This window comes from Macaca fascicularis, chromosome 14 (genome assembly GCF_037993035.2).
Source record: "Macaca fascicularis isolate 582-1 chromosome 14, T2T-MFA8v1.1".
Taxonomy (NCBI): Eukaryota; Metazoa; Chordata; class Mammalia; order Primates; family Cercopithecidae; genus Macaca; species Macaca fascicularis.
This window is the reverse complement of record NC_088388.1, coordinates 8,437,779-8,453,583: the sequence shown is the minus strand read 5'-3', so window position 1 is coordinate 8,453,583 and position 15,805 is coordinate 8,437,779. Positions and strand designations below refer to the sequence as shown.

The 15,805-nt window shown below is 52.0% G+C and overlaps 1 protein-coding gene across 1 annotated transcript; it reads left to right on the top strand.

Annotated features, from left to right (window-relative positions):
• The first annotated feature begins 790 nt into the window (after positions 1-790).
• On the top strand, positions 791-15,265 carry TSGA10IP (testis specific 10 interacting protein). The gene is given in 8 exon segments (XM_005577206.5): positions 791-1,049; positions 2,140-2,276; positions 2,369-3,093; positions 3,263-3,410; positions 8,595-8,765; positions 14,234-14,333; positions 14,519-14,643; positions 15,142-15,265. Coding segments are annotated over 8 exon segments (1,677 nt in total). The 5' UTR covers positions 791-902.
• The last annotated feature ends 540 nt before the right edge of the window (positions 15,266-15,805 follow it).

Below are 15,805 nucleotides of genomic sequence, written 5' to 3'. Positions count from 1 at the left end.
CCACCGCCTGGCCTGGGGTAAGCGTTCAATGTTTCAACTCCCTCCAGAACCTCATGGCCTATGAAGATGGCTAGGTGGGCCTGGGCCCAGGCTCTGAATGGCCTGCTGCCTCTCTCCTGGACACAGCGTTCGACTTCCTGGCTGGGGCTGGGAGTGCAAAGATTTGTTTATTTGTTTATTTTTTCTTGAGGCAGAGTCTCATTCTGTCGCCCTGGCTGGAGTGCAGTGGTGCAATCTGGGCTTGATGCAGCCTCTGCCTCCCGGGATCAAGCGATTCTTGTGCCTCAGCCTCCTGAGTAGCTGGGATTACAGGTATGTGCCACCATGCCTGGCTAATTTTTTTTGCATTTTTGGTAGAGATGGGGTTTTGCCATTTTGGCCAGGCTGGTCTTGAACTCCTGGCCTCGAGTGATCCACCTGCCTCAGCCCCCTAGAGTGCTGGGATTACAGGCATGAGCCACCGCTCCCAACCTGGGAGTGCAAGGATTGAAATAAAATCTTGTGAAAAATCTTGTGAATCAAGTCCCTGAAGGAGCCATATCTCAGTTTGGCTCCTTCAGGGACTTTGCCGGGCCTGGGGGGCAGCACAGGAGACAGACTGACTCCCCTGTACAGATGGATGGGGAAACACAGGTGGAGTGGGGACAGAGGACTTACACCAGGTTACATGGGGAGCCTGTGGATGAGGCAGGAGCAGAGGCAGGACTTGGGCCTGGGTCTCTGCGCTGAACGACTCCTGGGCACCCTGCTGAGCTCTCCCTTAGAAGGAGATTGGCCTCACATACCCCACTGACCCCTTCCTAGTATGCTTTTTGCCAGACCCCTTGAGACTGGCTGAGGACTGGTTGCCATAGAGATGGCCTGTTGGGCAGTTCCACGGAGGGGATGGGGGATGGGGCAGGATGGGGCAGGACACCAATATGCTAAATACCTACCAACAGTTGGTTAGGACCCCGTTGGCACGACCAGGGCAGGACATGCGGCTTCAGGCTCCGGGAACCAGCACTGGGCTGCTCAAGCTGCTGTCGACCATCTCTCAGGACAAGCAGGTGAGGTAGGCCCAGTGGGGGCACTTCCAGCTGCCCAGAGCCAGGTGGGCTGCCTTGGGTCAGGGAGGCCTGGGCTGGGGAGGCCCTTGAGAAGCCACGAGACCTGAGCTGAGATCCAGGTGAAAGTCAGGGAGGCAGGAGTGGGACAGGGACCACATGGAGGCCTAAAGGTCTTGGGAGAAGCTGAGGGATGACGCCTGGGGGTGACTCCCCGGGATGATGGGGTGATTCAGGGAACACTGTGGGAGGAGCAGCGTTTCAGGAAAGATTAAGACCACCTGGATGAAAATCACCTTGGTTTCTGCCTTGGCTGTAGCAGGTCCAGGGCCCAGTGGGACATTTGGGAGTGCAGTCCAGGGCCCAGAAGCGGCCTAGTGCAATGGTAACAAATCTGGGCTCCACCACTTCCCAGCTGTGTGACCTCAGTTACTCAGCCTCTCTGAGCCTCAGCTTTCTCCTCCAAGTGATGGGGGTGATAATGAGTACCAGCCTCCTAGGGTCCTTGGGAAGGTGTGTTTATGCATGAAAGTCCTGAACACACAGTAGGTGCTCAGCAGGTGGTGGCTGTTGCTATTTTAATATGCAGAATGGAGGTGGTGTTCGGTCGGGTTTTTTTGTTTTGTTTTGTTTTTTGTTTTTTTGAGACTGAGTTTTGCTCTTTTTGCCCAGGCTGGAATGCAATGACGCAATCTCAGCTCACTGCAGCCTCCACTTCCCAGGTGCAAGCGATTCTCCTGCCTCAGCCTCCCAAGTAGCTGGGATTACAGGTGCAGGCCACCATACCCAGCTAATTTTTTTTTTTTTTTTTTTTTTGTATTTTTAGTAGAGACGGGGTTTCACCATGTTGGCCAAGCTGGTCTCAAACTCCTGGCCTCAGGTGATCCGCCCCCCTTGGCCTCCCAAAGTGCTGGGATTACAGGCGTGAGCACCGCACCCTGCCCTGTTTAGTTGGTTTTTACGGTAATGAGGGCCCAGAGGGGCCCAGCCAGGCCCAGCCAGGTGCACAGAAGAGGAGGGCACCCGGGTGAGGTGCAACACAGTCCAGGAGGCTGCTTGAGCTGGCTGCTCCTCCCCTAATGTCTCTGCCCAGGGCCGCCTGGGGAGTGGTGATGGTGTGCCAAATCAGGACCTGCAGTGGAGGTCTCAGAGCTCAAGGAAGACAGCAAAGAAGGACCGCAAGCCCAGGGGCCAGAGCAAGAAAGGACAGGGCTCTGAAGAGGCTGAAGAGTAAGGAGCAGTGGGATGGGTCAGGAGGGTGCTGGGGGTCAGGGCCCTCTGGGGGCTGGTGCCGACCCTGACCCCACCCTGTCCTTTCTCAGTCTCTTCCGCCTTCCTCCTCGGAAGCCCTCCTTCCCCTTCCAGTGGGCCTGGGAGAGCATCGCCACAGATGTCCGGGCTGTGCTTCAGCCAAGTTCCCCAACCCCAGGCCACCAAGCCCTGCCCATGCCCTCCTCATCCTCCCAGCGCCAGTCCAGGCGCAAGTCCACGGCCAACCTCCCAGAGGCCTATGGCTGCTGCCGGAAGACAGAGGTGCAAAACCTGAAGGCGAGACAACAGCTGGGAGCCTGGGGTGGTGTCTCCATCCCTCCTGGCAAAGGGGAGCTAGGACCGGAGCCCCCCAGTGAGTGTGGCCTCCAGCCGCCTGGGAGGAGGCCAGGATCAGGATCGGCGTCCGACAAGCAGGTCCAGCTGCTAGGCCTGGGTGCTGAGGAGGCTGAGAGGGGTCTGAGTTCTGGGGAGCCGCCCCAGCGCCCCAGGAGGGGGTCCATCTCAGAGGAGGAGCAATTCTCAGAGGCCACAGAGGAGGCTGAGGAGGGAGAGCACAGGGCTCCCTGCAGAAGGAGGGCTGGTTGTCAGAAAAAGGGGCAGATTTCCGGAGAGGAGGCCTCGGATGAAGGGGAACTGCAGGGCCAGAGCCAGGGGAGCAGGCCTAGCTTCAACAACCTCCAAAGGCCACAGAGGAGGAAGACAAGGGCCAGGGAGCTGCAGGGGCCATGGGACCTGGAGAAGCTGCACAGGCAGCTACAGAGAGACCTGGATTGTGGTGAGCGTGCGACTCGGGGCCCGGGTTCCCCCGAAGCTACACTGTGGGGAACAGGGAGCAGTCAGGGAGGCTGGGCTCAGGCAGGCTGGGCTGTGCTCTGGGTGCTGTGGGGATTGCCCAGCGGCCTGGGAGAGACAGGCAGCCCCTGACTTGGTCCCACTGTGGGCAGGCCCCCAAAAGCAGCCCTGGAAGGCTTTGAGGGCTGCCTTCCAGGCCTCCAAGCAGAATGGAAAGGCCTATGCCTCGGAAGACGATGAAACTTTCCTGTCTGCCAACCTCCCCAATCGCACCTTCCACAAACGACAGGAAGCCACCAGGTAACAGGGAAGAGAAGGGAGTGGGAGCCCATGGTGAGAAGTAGAGATGGAGCTGGTTCTCCAAGAGATGCTTAGGCATTTGAACTCTCATTCCTTTATTTATCCATTCACCAAACTTTTGGATCATCTATCCATCCATCCATCCATCCATCCATCCATCCATCCATCCATCCAACTACTGGTAACATCCACTCAACCATTCACCCATCTCTCTGAATACCTGGCCAATTGTCTACTGATACAGCCACTTTTATTTCCCATCTTTTCTTCTATCCATCCATTAAACTATTAACTAAGTGATTAATCCAACATTTATTATCTACTCCTGGGCCCTTAGGATGTAACTATTAAAAGACTTGGAATTAGCTGGACATGGTGACACATGCTTGTAGTCCCAGCTACTCAGCAGGCTGGGGTAGGAGGATCTCTTGAGCTCAGGAGATCAAGACTGCAGTGAGCTATGATCCAGCCACTGCACTCAGCATGGGCAACAGAGTGAAACACTGTCTCTAAAAAATAAGTTAAGGGGCCGGGCGCGATGGCTCACGCCTATAATCGTAGCACTTTGGAAGGCCAAGGCGTGCAGATTGTCTGAGTTCAAGAGTTTGAGACCAGCCTGGGCAACATGGTGAAACCCTGTCTCTACTGAAAATATAAAAAAATTATCCAAGTATGGTGGTGTGTGCTTGGAGTCCCAGCTACTCAGGAGGCTGGGACATGAGAGTCACTTGAACCTGGGAGGTGGAGGTTGCAGTGAGCCGAGATTGCACCACTGCACTCCAGCCTGGGTGACAGAGTGAGACTCTGTCTCAAATGAACAAACAAACAAACAAAAAACCCAGTCTGGTCAACATAGCGAGACCCCTGTGTCTACAAAGGAAAAAAAGATTAGCCTGGCTTGGTGGAAAGTGCCTGTAGCCCCAGCTACTCTAGAGGCTGAGTCAGGAGGATCTCTTGAGCCCAGGAGTTCAAGGCTGCAGTGAGTCATGATCACATCACTGCATTCTAGTCTGAACAACAGAGCAAGATTCTGTTTCTAAAGCAAAGGAGATAGTGGGAGCTGAAGGGGAGACTGGAGGCCGTGAGGAGACTGTTGGCAACACTGAGGTGAGGAACCATAGGCCCTGAACAAGGAGGCCCTGTGGATGGAGGGAGGGGATCCATTTAAGAGACACTTAGAGGCTGGTTCAATAGGCCTTGGTGACTGGTGACAGGTGGCGTGTGAGGGCAGGGCAGAGTTCATTCAGCATTTTTTTTTTTTTTTTGAGACGGAGTCTTGCTCTGTTGCCCAGGCTGGAGTGCAGTGGTGTGATCTCCACTCACTGCAAGCTCCGCCTCCCGGGTTCACGCCATTCTCCTGCCTCAGCCTCCCATGTAGCTGGGACTACAGGCGCCCGCAACTGCGCCCAGCTAATTTTTTTTTTTTTGTATTTTTAGTAGAGACGGGGTTTCACCGGGTTAGCCAGGATGGTCTCGATCTCCTGACCTCGTGATCCGCCCATCTCGGCCTCCCAAAGTGCTGGGATTACAGGCATGAACCACCGCACCCGGCCTCATTCAGCATTCTTATGCACCCCACAATTCTTTTTTTTTTTTTGAGACAGAGTCTTACTGTGTCACCCAGGCTGGACTACAGTGGTGCAATCTTGGCTCACTGCAACTTCTGCCTCCCGGGTTCAAGTGATTCTCATGTCTCAGCCTCCTGAGTAGCTGGGACTCCAGGCACGCACCACCACACCTGGCTAATTTCTATATTTTTAGTAGAGATGGGGTTTCACTATGTTTCACTAGGGTTTCACTGGGTTTATACCATTCTCCTGCCTCAGCCTCCCGAGTATCTGGGACTACAGGCACCCGCCACCACGCCCGGCTAATTTTTTGTATTTGTAGTAGAGACGGGGTTTCACCGTGTTAGCCAGGACGGTCTCTATCTCTTGACCTCGTGATCTGCCCACCTCAGCCTCCCATTGTGCTGGAATTACAGGCATGAGCCACCGCGCCCGGCCGCTGGCTAATTTTTAAATTTTTTGTAGAGATGGGGTCCCGTTATGCTGAGTTTGACTTTTTTAAGATTTGACACATAAGGGAGATTATATGGTATTTGTCTTTCTGTGCCTGGCTTATTTCACTTAACATAGTGTCCTCCAGGTTTATTCATGTTGTTGCAAATGACGGGATTTTCTTCTTTTTAAGGCTGAAGAATGCCATTGTGCATATATACCACCTTTTCTTTATCCGTTCATCTGTTGATGGAATCTTAGGTTGATTTCAGATCTTTGCTACTGTGAATATTCCTGCAATGAACATAGGAGTGCAGCTATCTTTTCTTTTCTTTTTTTTTTTTTTTTGAGACGGAGTGCCCGCCACCTTGCCCAGCTAGTTTTTTGTATTTTTTAGTACAGACAGGGTTTCACCGTGTTAGCCAGGATGGTCTCGATCTCCTGACCTCGTGATCCGCCTGTCCCGGCCTCCCAAAGTGCTGGGATTACAGGCTTGAGCCACCGCGCCCGGCCAACCTTTTCAACATACTAATTTCATTTCCTTTGAATATGTACCCAGAAGTGGGTTGCTGGATCTCATGGTAGTTCTACTTGTAATTTTTTGGGGGAACCTTGATATTATTTTCTATAATGACTGTACTAATTTATATTCCCACCAACAGTAAACAGAGGTTCCCTTTTCTCCACATCATCACCAACCCTTATCTTTCATCATTTTGATAACAGTCATTCTAACAGGTGTGAGGTGATATCTTATAATCACTTTATTTTGCATTTCCCAGATGATTAGTGATTAGTGATGAAAAAGACATTTGTATGTCTTTTTTTGAGAAATGTCTATTTGGGTTATTTGCTTATTTTTAAATTATTATTATTATTTTGAGATAGAGTCTCACTCTGTCACCCAGGCTAGAGTGCAATGGCATGATCATAGCTCACTGCAGCTTTGAATTCCTGGATCCAAGTGACCCTCTCACCTCAGCCTCCTGAGTAGCTGGGATTACTGGTGCATGACACCACGTCCAGCTGATTTATTTTTATTTTTATTTTATTTATTTATTTATTTATTTATTTATTTATTTATTTTGAGAAGGAGTCTCGCTCTGTCGCCCAGGCTGGAGAGCAGTGGCCGGATCTCAGCTCACTGCAAGCTCCGCCTCCTGGGTTTACGCCATTCTCCTGCCTCAGCCTCCTGAGTAGCTGGGACTACAGGCGCCCACCACCTCGCCCGGCTAGTTTTTTGTATTTTTTTGGTAGACACGGGGTTTCACTGTGTTAGCCAGGATGGTCTCGATCTCCTGACCTCGTGATCCGCCCGTCTCGGCCTCCCAAAGTACTGGGATTACAGGCTTGAGCCACCGTGCCCGGCCCAGCTGATTTATTTTTTAACTTTTTATTTGTAGAGATGGTGTCTTGCTATGTTGCCCGGGCTGGTCTCCAACCCCTGGCTTCAAGCAATCCTGCTGCCTCCACCTCCCAAGGTGTCAAGATTACAGGTATGAGCCACCATGCCCTGCCTCTTTGCCTTTTTTTTTTTTTTTTGAGATGGAGCCTCACTTCATCACCCAGGATGGAGTGCAGTGGCATAATCTTGGTTTGCTGCAACCTCCACCTCCCAGGTTCAAGCGATTCTCTTGCCTCAGCCTCCTGAGTAGCTGGGATTACAGACAGACACCACCAGGTCTGGCTAACTTTTTTGTATTTTTTAGTAGAGACAGGGTTTCGACATGTTGGCCAGACTAGTCTCGAACTCCAGACCTTAAATGATCCGCCTGCCTTGGCCTCCCAAAGTGCTGGAATTTCAGGCGTGAGCCATCGTGCCTGGCCTTTGCCCATTTTTTAACTGAGTTATTTGCTTTCTTGTTACTGAGTTATTTGAATTCACATATTTTGGATATTAACCCCTTTTCAGATGTATGGTTTGCAAATATTTTTTCCCATTCTATATGTCATATCTGTTGATTGTTGCCATTGCTGTGCAGAAGCTTTTCGGTTTGATGCAACTTCATTTGTCTATTTTTGCTTCTGTTGCCTGTGCTTTCTGGGTCATATCCAAAAAACCATTGCCCAGACAAGTGTCATTAAGCTTTCTTGTGTGTGTGTGTGTGTGTGTGTGTGTGTGTGTGTGTGTGTGTGGCAAGGTCTCAATCTGTCGCCCAGGCTGGAGTGCAGTGGCTCAAACATGGCTCACTGCAGTCTTGATTTCCTGGGCTCAGGCGATTCTCCCACCTTAACCTCCCGAGTAGCTAGGACTACAGGTCTGGGCCACCACGCCTGGCTAATTTTTTTGTATGTGTAGTACAGACGGGGTTTCATCAGGTTGCTGAAGCTGGTCTCAAACTCCTGGGCTCAAGCGATCCACCTGCATCAGCCTCCCAAAGTGCTGGGGTTACAGGTGTGAGCCACCATGCCCAGGCTTTTTTTTTTTTTTTTTTTTTTTTTTGGCTCAAGATTGCTTTGGTTGTTTGGAGTATTCCATGGTTCTATATTAACTTAAAATTATTTTTTTCTATTTCTGTGAAAAATGTTATTAGAATTTTGATAGGCTTGCACTGAATCTGTAAATTGCTTTGGATAATATGGACATTTAAACAATATTAATTTTTCCAAAGCACCCTTCATTTCTTTTTTTTTTCTTTTTTCTCTTTTTTTTTTTTTTTTTTTTGAGATGGAGTTTTGCTCTTTTTGCCCAGGATGGATTACAATGGTGGGGTCTCGGCTCACTGCAACCTCTGCTTCCCGGGTTCAAACAATTCTCCTGCCTCAGCCTCCTGAGTAGCTGGGATTACAGGCATGTGCCACCACGCCTGGCTAATTTTTGCATTTTTAGCAGAAACGGGCTGTCACCATGATGGCCAAGCTGGTCTCGAACTCCTGACCCCAGGTGATCCACCTGCCTCCACCACCCAAAGTGCTGGGATTACAGGCATGAACCACCGCGCCTGGCCTGCAAGCAGGAGACTTCTAGAATGAGTAGGGAAAGGCCTTGAGCTGGGCCCGAGGGCTGAGCCTCCAGGGCAGTCTCTGTCGTGGACTTCCATGACAAACCCTACTCCCAGGACACTGGCTCTGGACCCTGCAGCCCCTCCCCACAGGCTCCCATATTCCCTTATCCAGCCCCTGGCCCTCTGTGAGGCTCCTGTTGCCCATAAAACTCTCATTCCCCTTCCCTTTCTCACCCAAGGAGCCTGCTGCAGGCCTGGGAGCGGCAGCGGCAGGAGGAGCGGCAGCAGGCCGAGCTGCGGCGGGCCCGAACGCAGCATGTACAGCGGCAAGTGGCCCGCTGCCTGGCAGCCTACGCACCCAGAGGGAGCCGGGGCCCTGGGGCGGCCCAGCGCAAGCTGGAGGAGCTGAGGTAGGGAGCCTGGGCTTGGGGAGGCCTGGTTGGGAGAAGGCAGGGAGGCCGTGCCAGGTCTCAGTCTATAGGACTGAGAAGCACCAGCCCTTGCCTTCCCTGGGGCTGGCCAGGCCACTTCACTGCGTTTCCAGATAAGGACGCTGAGTCATGGGGAGAAGGGGTCCATGGAAGGCCACCCAGTTAATAATGACAATCTCTGCAGCTGTTGAATGGTCAAGGTTAAAATATGCATCATGTATGATTACCCTTTTTCAAACCTTCATTTCCTGATTTTCAATGCCAGACATGCTTGTTATAAAATTTCAAAGATTACAGAAATAATGCCTGGAAAGGTGAACAGCCCTGTGACTGCACTCTGGGAGATAGCCATTGTTCACAGTCAGCTGAAGAGTCGCATTTTGTTCTCTTCCTATATTGTGAGCATTTTCTGTTTTTTTTTTTTTTCAGACGCAGTCTCGCTCTGTTACCCAGGCTGGAGTGCAGTAGCACGATCTCGACTCACTGCAATCTCCACCTCCCGGGTTCACGGCATTCTCCTGTCTCAGCCTCCCAAGTAGCTGAGACTACAGGTGCCCACCACCAAGCCCGACTAATTTTTTTTTTAATTTTTATTTCATTTTTTATTTTTAGTAGAGATGGGGTTTCACCGTGTTAGCCAGGATGGTCTCAATCTCCTGACCTCGTGATCCACCCGCCTCGGCCTCCCAAAGTGCTGGGATTACAGGTGTGAGACACTGCGCCTGGCCGTGACCATTTTCCTAATAAGCAAATTTGTGGGCAAACCTTTTTGGACTCCTAACAGGTCCGTGAAACAGGCAGTATTGCTGCCGGTGGGCCCGGTCAGGCTCTTCCTTTGGCCACACAAAAGAATTCGAGAGCAAGTCCAAAGGAAGAGCAGGCAAAAAGTTTATTGCAAAGCAAAGGCCGCCCTGACCAACATGGTGAAACCTCATCTCTACGAAAAATACAAAACTTAGTAGGGTGTGGTGGCACATGCCTGTAATCCCAGCTATTCGGGAGGCTGAGGCAGGAGAATCGCTTGAACCCGGGAGGTGGAGGTTGCAGTGAGCTGAAATTGCGCCACTACACTCCAGCCTGGGTGACAGAGCGAAAACTCCGACTCAAAAAAAAAAAAAAAAAAAAAAAAGGCCCACCCTGAGGACTGCTCAGAAGGAGAGACGCAGCTTGTGCCTTAAGAGGATTTCCTTTTATGGGAGTTGTTTATACCTAGTCACAAAATACTGGTGAGGTCAGGTATGCAAAGGTGGACCTGTGGTTGGCTCATGCACTCAGCATCTGCATACTCTAACGTGCATCACATGAAACATTAGCATATAAAATCTCTACCTAGGGGTGTGTTTTTTACTATTAAAATGAGGAAAATGTTGCTATAACCACAACCTTGAGCCTAGCTGTGTATGCGGAACCCCGAGAAGTCCTTAGCTCCCTCCAAGGCAGGAATTTGTAGCTAACAGCTTCTCAGGCTTTTGGTGCTGATTGGCTGGAGATTGGGGAAGCTACATTCTGAATAAGGGGCTTTTGTTTTCTTTCCTGGGCTGTGCTAGGTATCAGTTAACTTGTAGCCATCTGTATCCCCTAGGACTGCTTATCTTGCAAAAGTGTTAGGTGCTCAGCTGGGCGCTGTGGCTCCTGCCTGTAATCCCAACACTTTGGGAGGCTGAGGCAGGTGGATCACCTGAGGTCAGGATTTCGAGGCCATCCTGGCCAACATGGTGAAACCCCGTCTCTACTAAAAAAAAAATAATGGCCGGGCGCGGTGGCTCAAGCCTGTAATCCCAGCACTTTGGGAGGCCCAGACGGGCGGATCACGAGGTCAGGAGATCAAGACCATCCTAGCTAACACGGTGAAACCCCGTCTCTACTAAAAAATACAAAAAACTAGCCGGGCGAGGTGGCGGGCTCCTGTAGTCCCAGCTACTCGGGAGGCTGAGGCAGGAGAATGGCGTAAACTTGGGCGGCGGAGCTTGCAGTGAGCTGAGATCCGGCCACTGCACTCCAGCTTGGGCGACAGAGCGAGACTCCGTCTCAAAAAAAAAAAAAAAAAAATGATAATACAAAAATTAGCCGGGGGTAGTGGAACGCGACTGTTAGTCCCAGCTACTTGGGAGAATCGCTTGAATCCGGGAGGCGGAGGTTGCAGTGAGCCGAGATTGCACCATTGCACTCCAGCCTGGGTGACAGAGAGAGACTTCGTCTCAAAAAAAAAAAAAAAAAAAAAAAGTTAGGTGCTGATGCACGAGGGCACAGGGGATACAGAGCTACTGCAAAAGGAGCCCCTGGGGCCTCACACAAGGGGACAAGTCAGTGTGGCCCGCTCACCTTACTATCCTACCTCGGTATCTCCACCTGCATAACCTCACCGGTGAGGAACCGGAGGCTCAGAGATCTTAAATAATTTGCCAAAGGTCATGCGTGGGCAGCAGAATTGGGTTCCAGCCATGTTGCCGCCCTGTCTGAGTGCTCAAATGCTCAGCCTTTAGACGAAAGGCACCAGGACCTTTCCCCAAGAGCCCAAACTAGTGAAACAGGCAACACAAATAAATATGACCAAAACTAGTGCCAGTGGTTTGAGTACCTCCTGGGTGCAGTGGGCGCAGGGCATCTTTTTCTGCACCCTGTCTCCTTTGGTCCATGGCAAGTGGGGCGAGGGTCCTGCCCTGCCATAGGGCCACTGATGGCTCAGCAGGGTTCTTATCATCTACTCTTTGAGGCTCAGTCTTTTTTTTTTTTTTTTTTTTGAGATGGAATTTCACTCTTGTTGCCCAAGCTAGAGTGCAATGGCGTGATCTCGGCTTACTGCAACCTCTGCCTCCCAGGTTCAAGTGATTCTCCTGCCTCAGCCTCTTGAGTAGCTGGCATTATGGGCGTGTGCCTCCACGCCCGGCTAATTTTGTATGTTTAGTAGAGACAGGGTTCCTCCATGTTGGTCAGGCTGGTTTCGAACTCCTGACCTCAGGTGACCCACCCACCTCAGCCTCCCAAAGTGCTAGGATTACAGGCATGAGCCACTGCGCCCAGCCAAGGCTCAGTCTTAATCACCCCAATTTTACAGATTTGGAAACAGAGGCTCTGAGAGGTCAAGTGTGTTTTGGGGGACTGCTTGGGCCAATGTTGAGGGGGACCTTTTCTCCTTCCCAATCTCGCTCTGTTGCCCAGGCTGGAGTGCAGTGGCGTGATCTCAGTTCACTGAAACCTCCATCTCCCGGGCTGAAGTAATTCTCCTGCCTCAGCATCCTGAGTAGCTGGGACCACAGGTGCAGACCACCACACCTGGTCAACGTTTTTCTATTTTTGGTAGAGACAGGGTTTCACCATATTGCCCCAGCTGTCTCAAACTCCTGACCTCAAGTGATCTGGCTGCCTCGGCCTTCCAAAGTTTTGGGATTACATGCATGAGCCACCGCGCCCAGCCAAGTGTTTTGTTTTCATAGTAAGGCAGGAAGTGTAAGGTTCAGAACTCCAAGTGGCAGGTGCAGCAAAAAGAGTGATTCAACCTCACTCCTTTTACTTTCTATTTGAGAGGGTTAAGGCATAAGTAGATATCTCCCATGCAGTCTCTCAGCCCTTAGAGCCTGTGAACTTCACTGTCTGAGCGGAACAGGAGACTATGTCTTGCCTAGGAAGGGCGGGCACAAAAGAAGTTGTCCTGTGGGAGGGAGGCATGTGTCTTCCTTCCATTCTGAGATGATGCATGGGGCTGACACCCACAGGCACCACTTCCCTTTCTGCTCTGGGCTCCTGTCATTGTTTTTTTGAGACAAAGTCTCACTCTGTCGCCAGGCTGGAGTGCAGCAGTGCGATCTCGCCTCACAACCTCCAACTCCCTGGTTTAAGCGATTCTCCTGCCTCAGCCTCCTGAGTAGCTGGGATTACAGGCGCACGCCACCACTCCCAGCTAATTTTTGTATTTTTAGTAGACGGGGTTTCACCATATTGGCCAGGAGGGTCTCAATCTCCTGACCTCGAGATCTGCCCGCCTTGGCCGGCTCCTGTCACCTCTAACAGAAATAGCATAAAGCATCCAGCAGGAAAAGTGCACAAAATATCACAGAAAAGATAGGGACTGCCAGCTCATTTCCCACCTCCCCTTGTAACTGCCATAAATTCCTCCCTAAATAGTGAAAGCCTTTTTTTTTTTTTTTGCAGTAACTTGTGTTTCTGGCCATGGGTTTTCAAATCCGTGTCTTTTTCTCAATGGAGGAGGGTTCCCTCCCTGGCTGGCACAGGGCCAAGGGGCATGGCCCAGCAAGGCTGTGTTTTTCCACAGGGCCCAGCACACTCGCTGAGGTCCCAGCACAGGTCTTGGGGTCTTGTCTGTGTCTCCCCTCCCTTCCTGTCCATGGGTGCTGCCTCCACACCTCAAGGCCTCTCTTAATGTGCTTCACAGATGGATGCCTGGTCCCATGTGGGCTGTGGCCCAAAGGCCCTTCTTGCTGCTAGGGTGCTCTCTTCAGGAGTGGCAGTGACACTCAAGTCTGTCAAGCAGACACATTTATGACAAGTGCACAAACTGGGTTTTGGGTTTTTTGAGACAGGGTCTCCGCTCTGTTGCCCAGGCTGGAGTGCGGTGGCACAATCTCAGCTCTCTGTAGCCTAGACCTCCCAGGCTCAAGCGATCCTCCCACCTTGGCCTCCCAACTAGCCAGGACTACAGGGGCATACCACCACGCCTGGCTGATTTTTGTAGAGACAGGATTTCACCATGTTGCCCAGGCTGGTCTCAAACTCTTGGGCTCAAGTGATCCACCCTCTTTGGCCTTCCAAAGCGCTGGCATGGCAGGTGCGAGCTGCCACGCCTGGCCATGCTGGGTTTTTAGAAATGAAAACTGTGCTTCCCCAGTGGAACCCTGATCTCTCCAGGGTGTGTTTTTTAAATTTGAAATATATATATTTTTTTAGTTTCTCTGTCCCATTTTCCAAGCTGTCTGCTTATAAGAACCAGAGAGAATGCTGGCAAGCTTGTCCGATCCCTGCTATATAGCACAGTGAAATAAACTGAGCCCAGAGCCAAGAGCCCAGAGAGAGGCCTCGCCCAAAGTCACACAACCAACAACCACAGCTCCCCCTCAAGGGGAAGAGGATGGGGAGGGAAGGCTATGTAAGCAGGTGTCTGGAAGCTCAGAAGCTAGCACTGGTCCCTTTCCCGTGGGGGTGGCACAGGAAGATTGGCAAGCCCCAGCTACACAGGGCTCGGCCCCTCACTTCCTAGCTGCACAACTTTGAACAAGTCCCTCAACCCTCCTGAGCCATCAGTAAACTGGGTGAATAATTTCCACCCTGGCTGACTTCACAAGCAATCCAGGCCAGAATGGGAATGAAATAGCTTTGTAAAGGTGAGGGTGAGGACGTGAATATCAAATCTTTAGTGAAGATGAGCCGGCTCAGGAGTGGAGATCAACAGTTGTGTCCATGGTTAGCTGCACAAAGGCCTGTCTCCCCTGCAGGCGCCAGGAGCGACAACGCTTTGCTGAGTACCAAGCGGAGCTGCAAGGCATCCAGCACAGGGTGCAGGCCCGGCCCTTCCTGTTCCAGCAGGCCATGCAGGTGAGGCTGCCCCCTGTGAAGAACTGGCTGAGTGGGTCAGGGAAGCAGGATGCGAGTAGGTCCCTGCAGATAGGATCCCAGGGCTGCTGCCCTCTGGAATCCCTGGGACTCCCTCAGTAAGCAGAGCCCCACCTCGCCCTTGGCAGCCCTGGTGCAGAGCGAGAAGCCCTCTTCTCTCTCCTCAGGCCAATGCCCGGCTCACTGTCACTCGGCGCTTCTCCCAGGTGCTGTCAGCACTGGGGCTGGATGAAGAGCAGCTGCTGTCCGAGGCAGGAAAGGTGGACAGAGAAGGCACCCCCAGGAAACCCAGGTGAGTCTCCCCAGCAGGTCAAGAACTGGCCCTGCCATGCTGCTGTGGGAAGGGCGCCCACACCAGCACTCTGGGCTCTGGAGGGCCTCCCCCAGGACTGGCAGAGAGCCCGAGGAAGGCAAGGCCAGGTTGTCATTCCTACTTCTCAACGAGGAAACTAAGGACCTGAGGGGCAGGGCCATGTTTAAGGACACAGGAGCGAACAAGCAGCAGAGCCAGTCTGGGACTCTGCAACCACATGAGCAGCCACACACCAAGCTCTCATTAGGGGCTGGCACCACCACGCTGGTCACCCCATGTCTTAGAATAACCTGGTACAGAGCAGGGATTATGAGGCCCACTTGGCAATAAGGAAAGTGAGACTCGAGAAGAGTCACTTTGCTCAGGATCACACAGCAAGCCAGTACAGGAGCAGGGTTTGAAGCCACATTGTCAGTGGTTTCCTTGGGCATGGGGGTGAGAACTGCAGAGCCAGGGGCCTCTATCTGTGTCTTGAAGGAGCCACAGGTCAATGGGGGTGAGAATGGAGCACTCTCCTTAGAGGCCCCCAAGGACAGAACCCACCGGCAGCCAGCCTGACAGGCACTACAAGCCCAGCCTGGACCCGGAGTGCAGTTTCTGAGATAAAATTAAAGGCTTTATGGTAAACACAGTGTGGGATTTCTGCTGGTGGGGGTGGTGGAGGCTACGGGTTGGAAGTGGGAGGTGGCAGGTGGGCGGGCAGCTCTGTCCCCGCACTCCCTCCCCTCCAGGAGCTCTGGCTCTTTTGGTTCCCTCCACCCAGCACACACAGCCCCTTCTCTGCTCCTGAGGAGTGGGGACATCTCAAAGAGCAAGAGCTGTAACTTCTCCACCCCATCTTCAATGTATATGTTGGGTCCTATAAATTCAAGCGTCAATAAGACGGAATGACTCCTGCCTCTGAGGATGCCCAGTGAGTGGGAGAGGGCGTGGGCCCTTAAACGGGTGCATACATATCCCAACCCACGCTCACATCCCAACATACGCTTATATCCTAACACATACTCATATCCCAACACACGCTCACATCCTAACACATGTTGAGTTGTGCAAGGCAGGGAGCCACAGACTGAGCAACCCTTGGGTGAGGGGAGGGGTTTCAGGACCGATTGGGATTGTGCGCAATGGGCTTTTTTTTTTT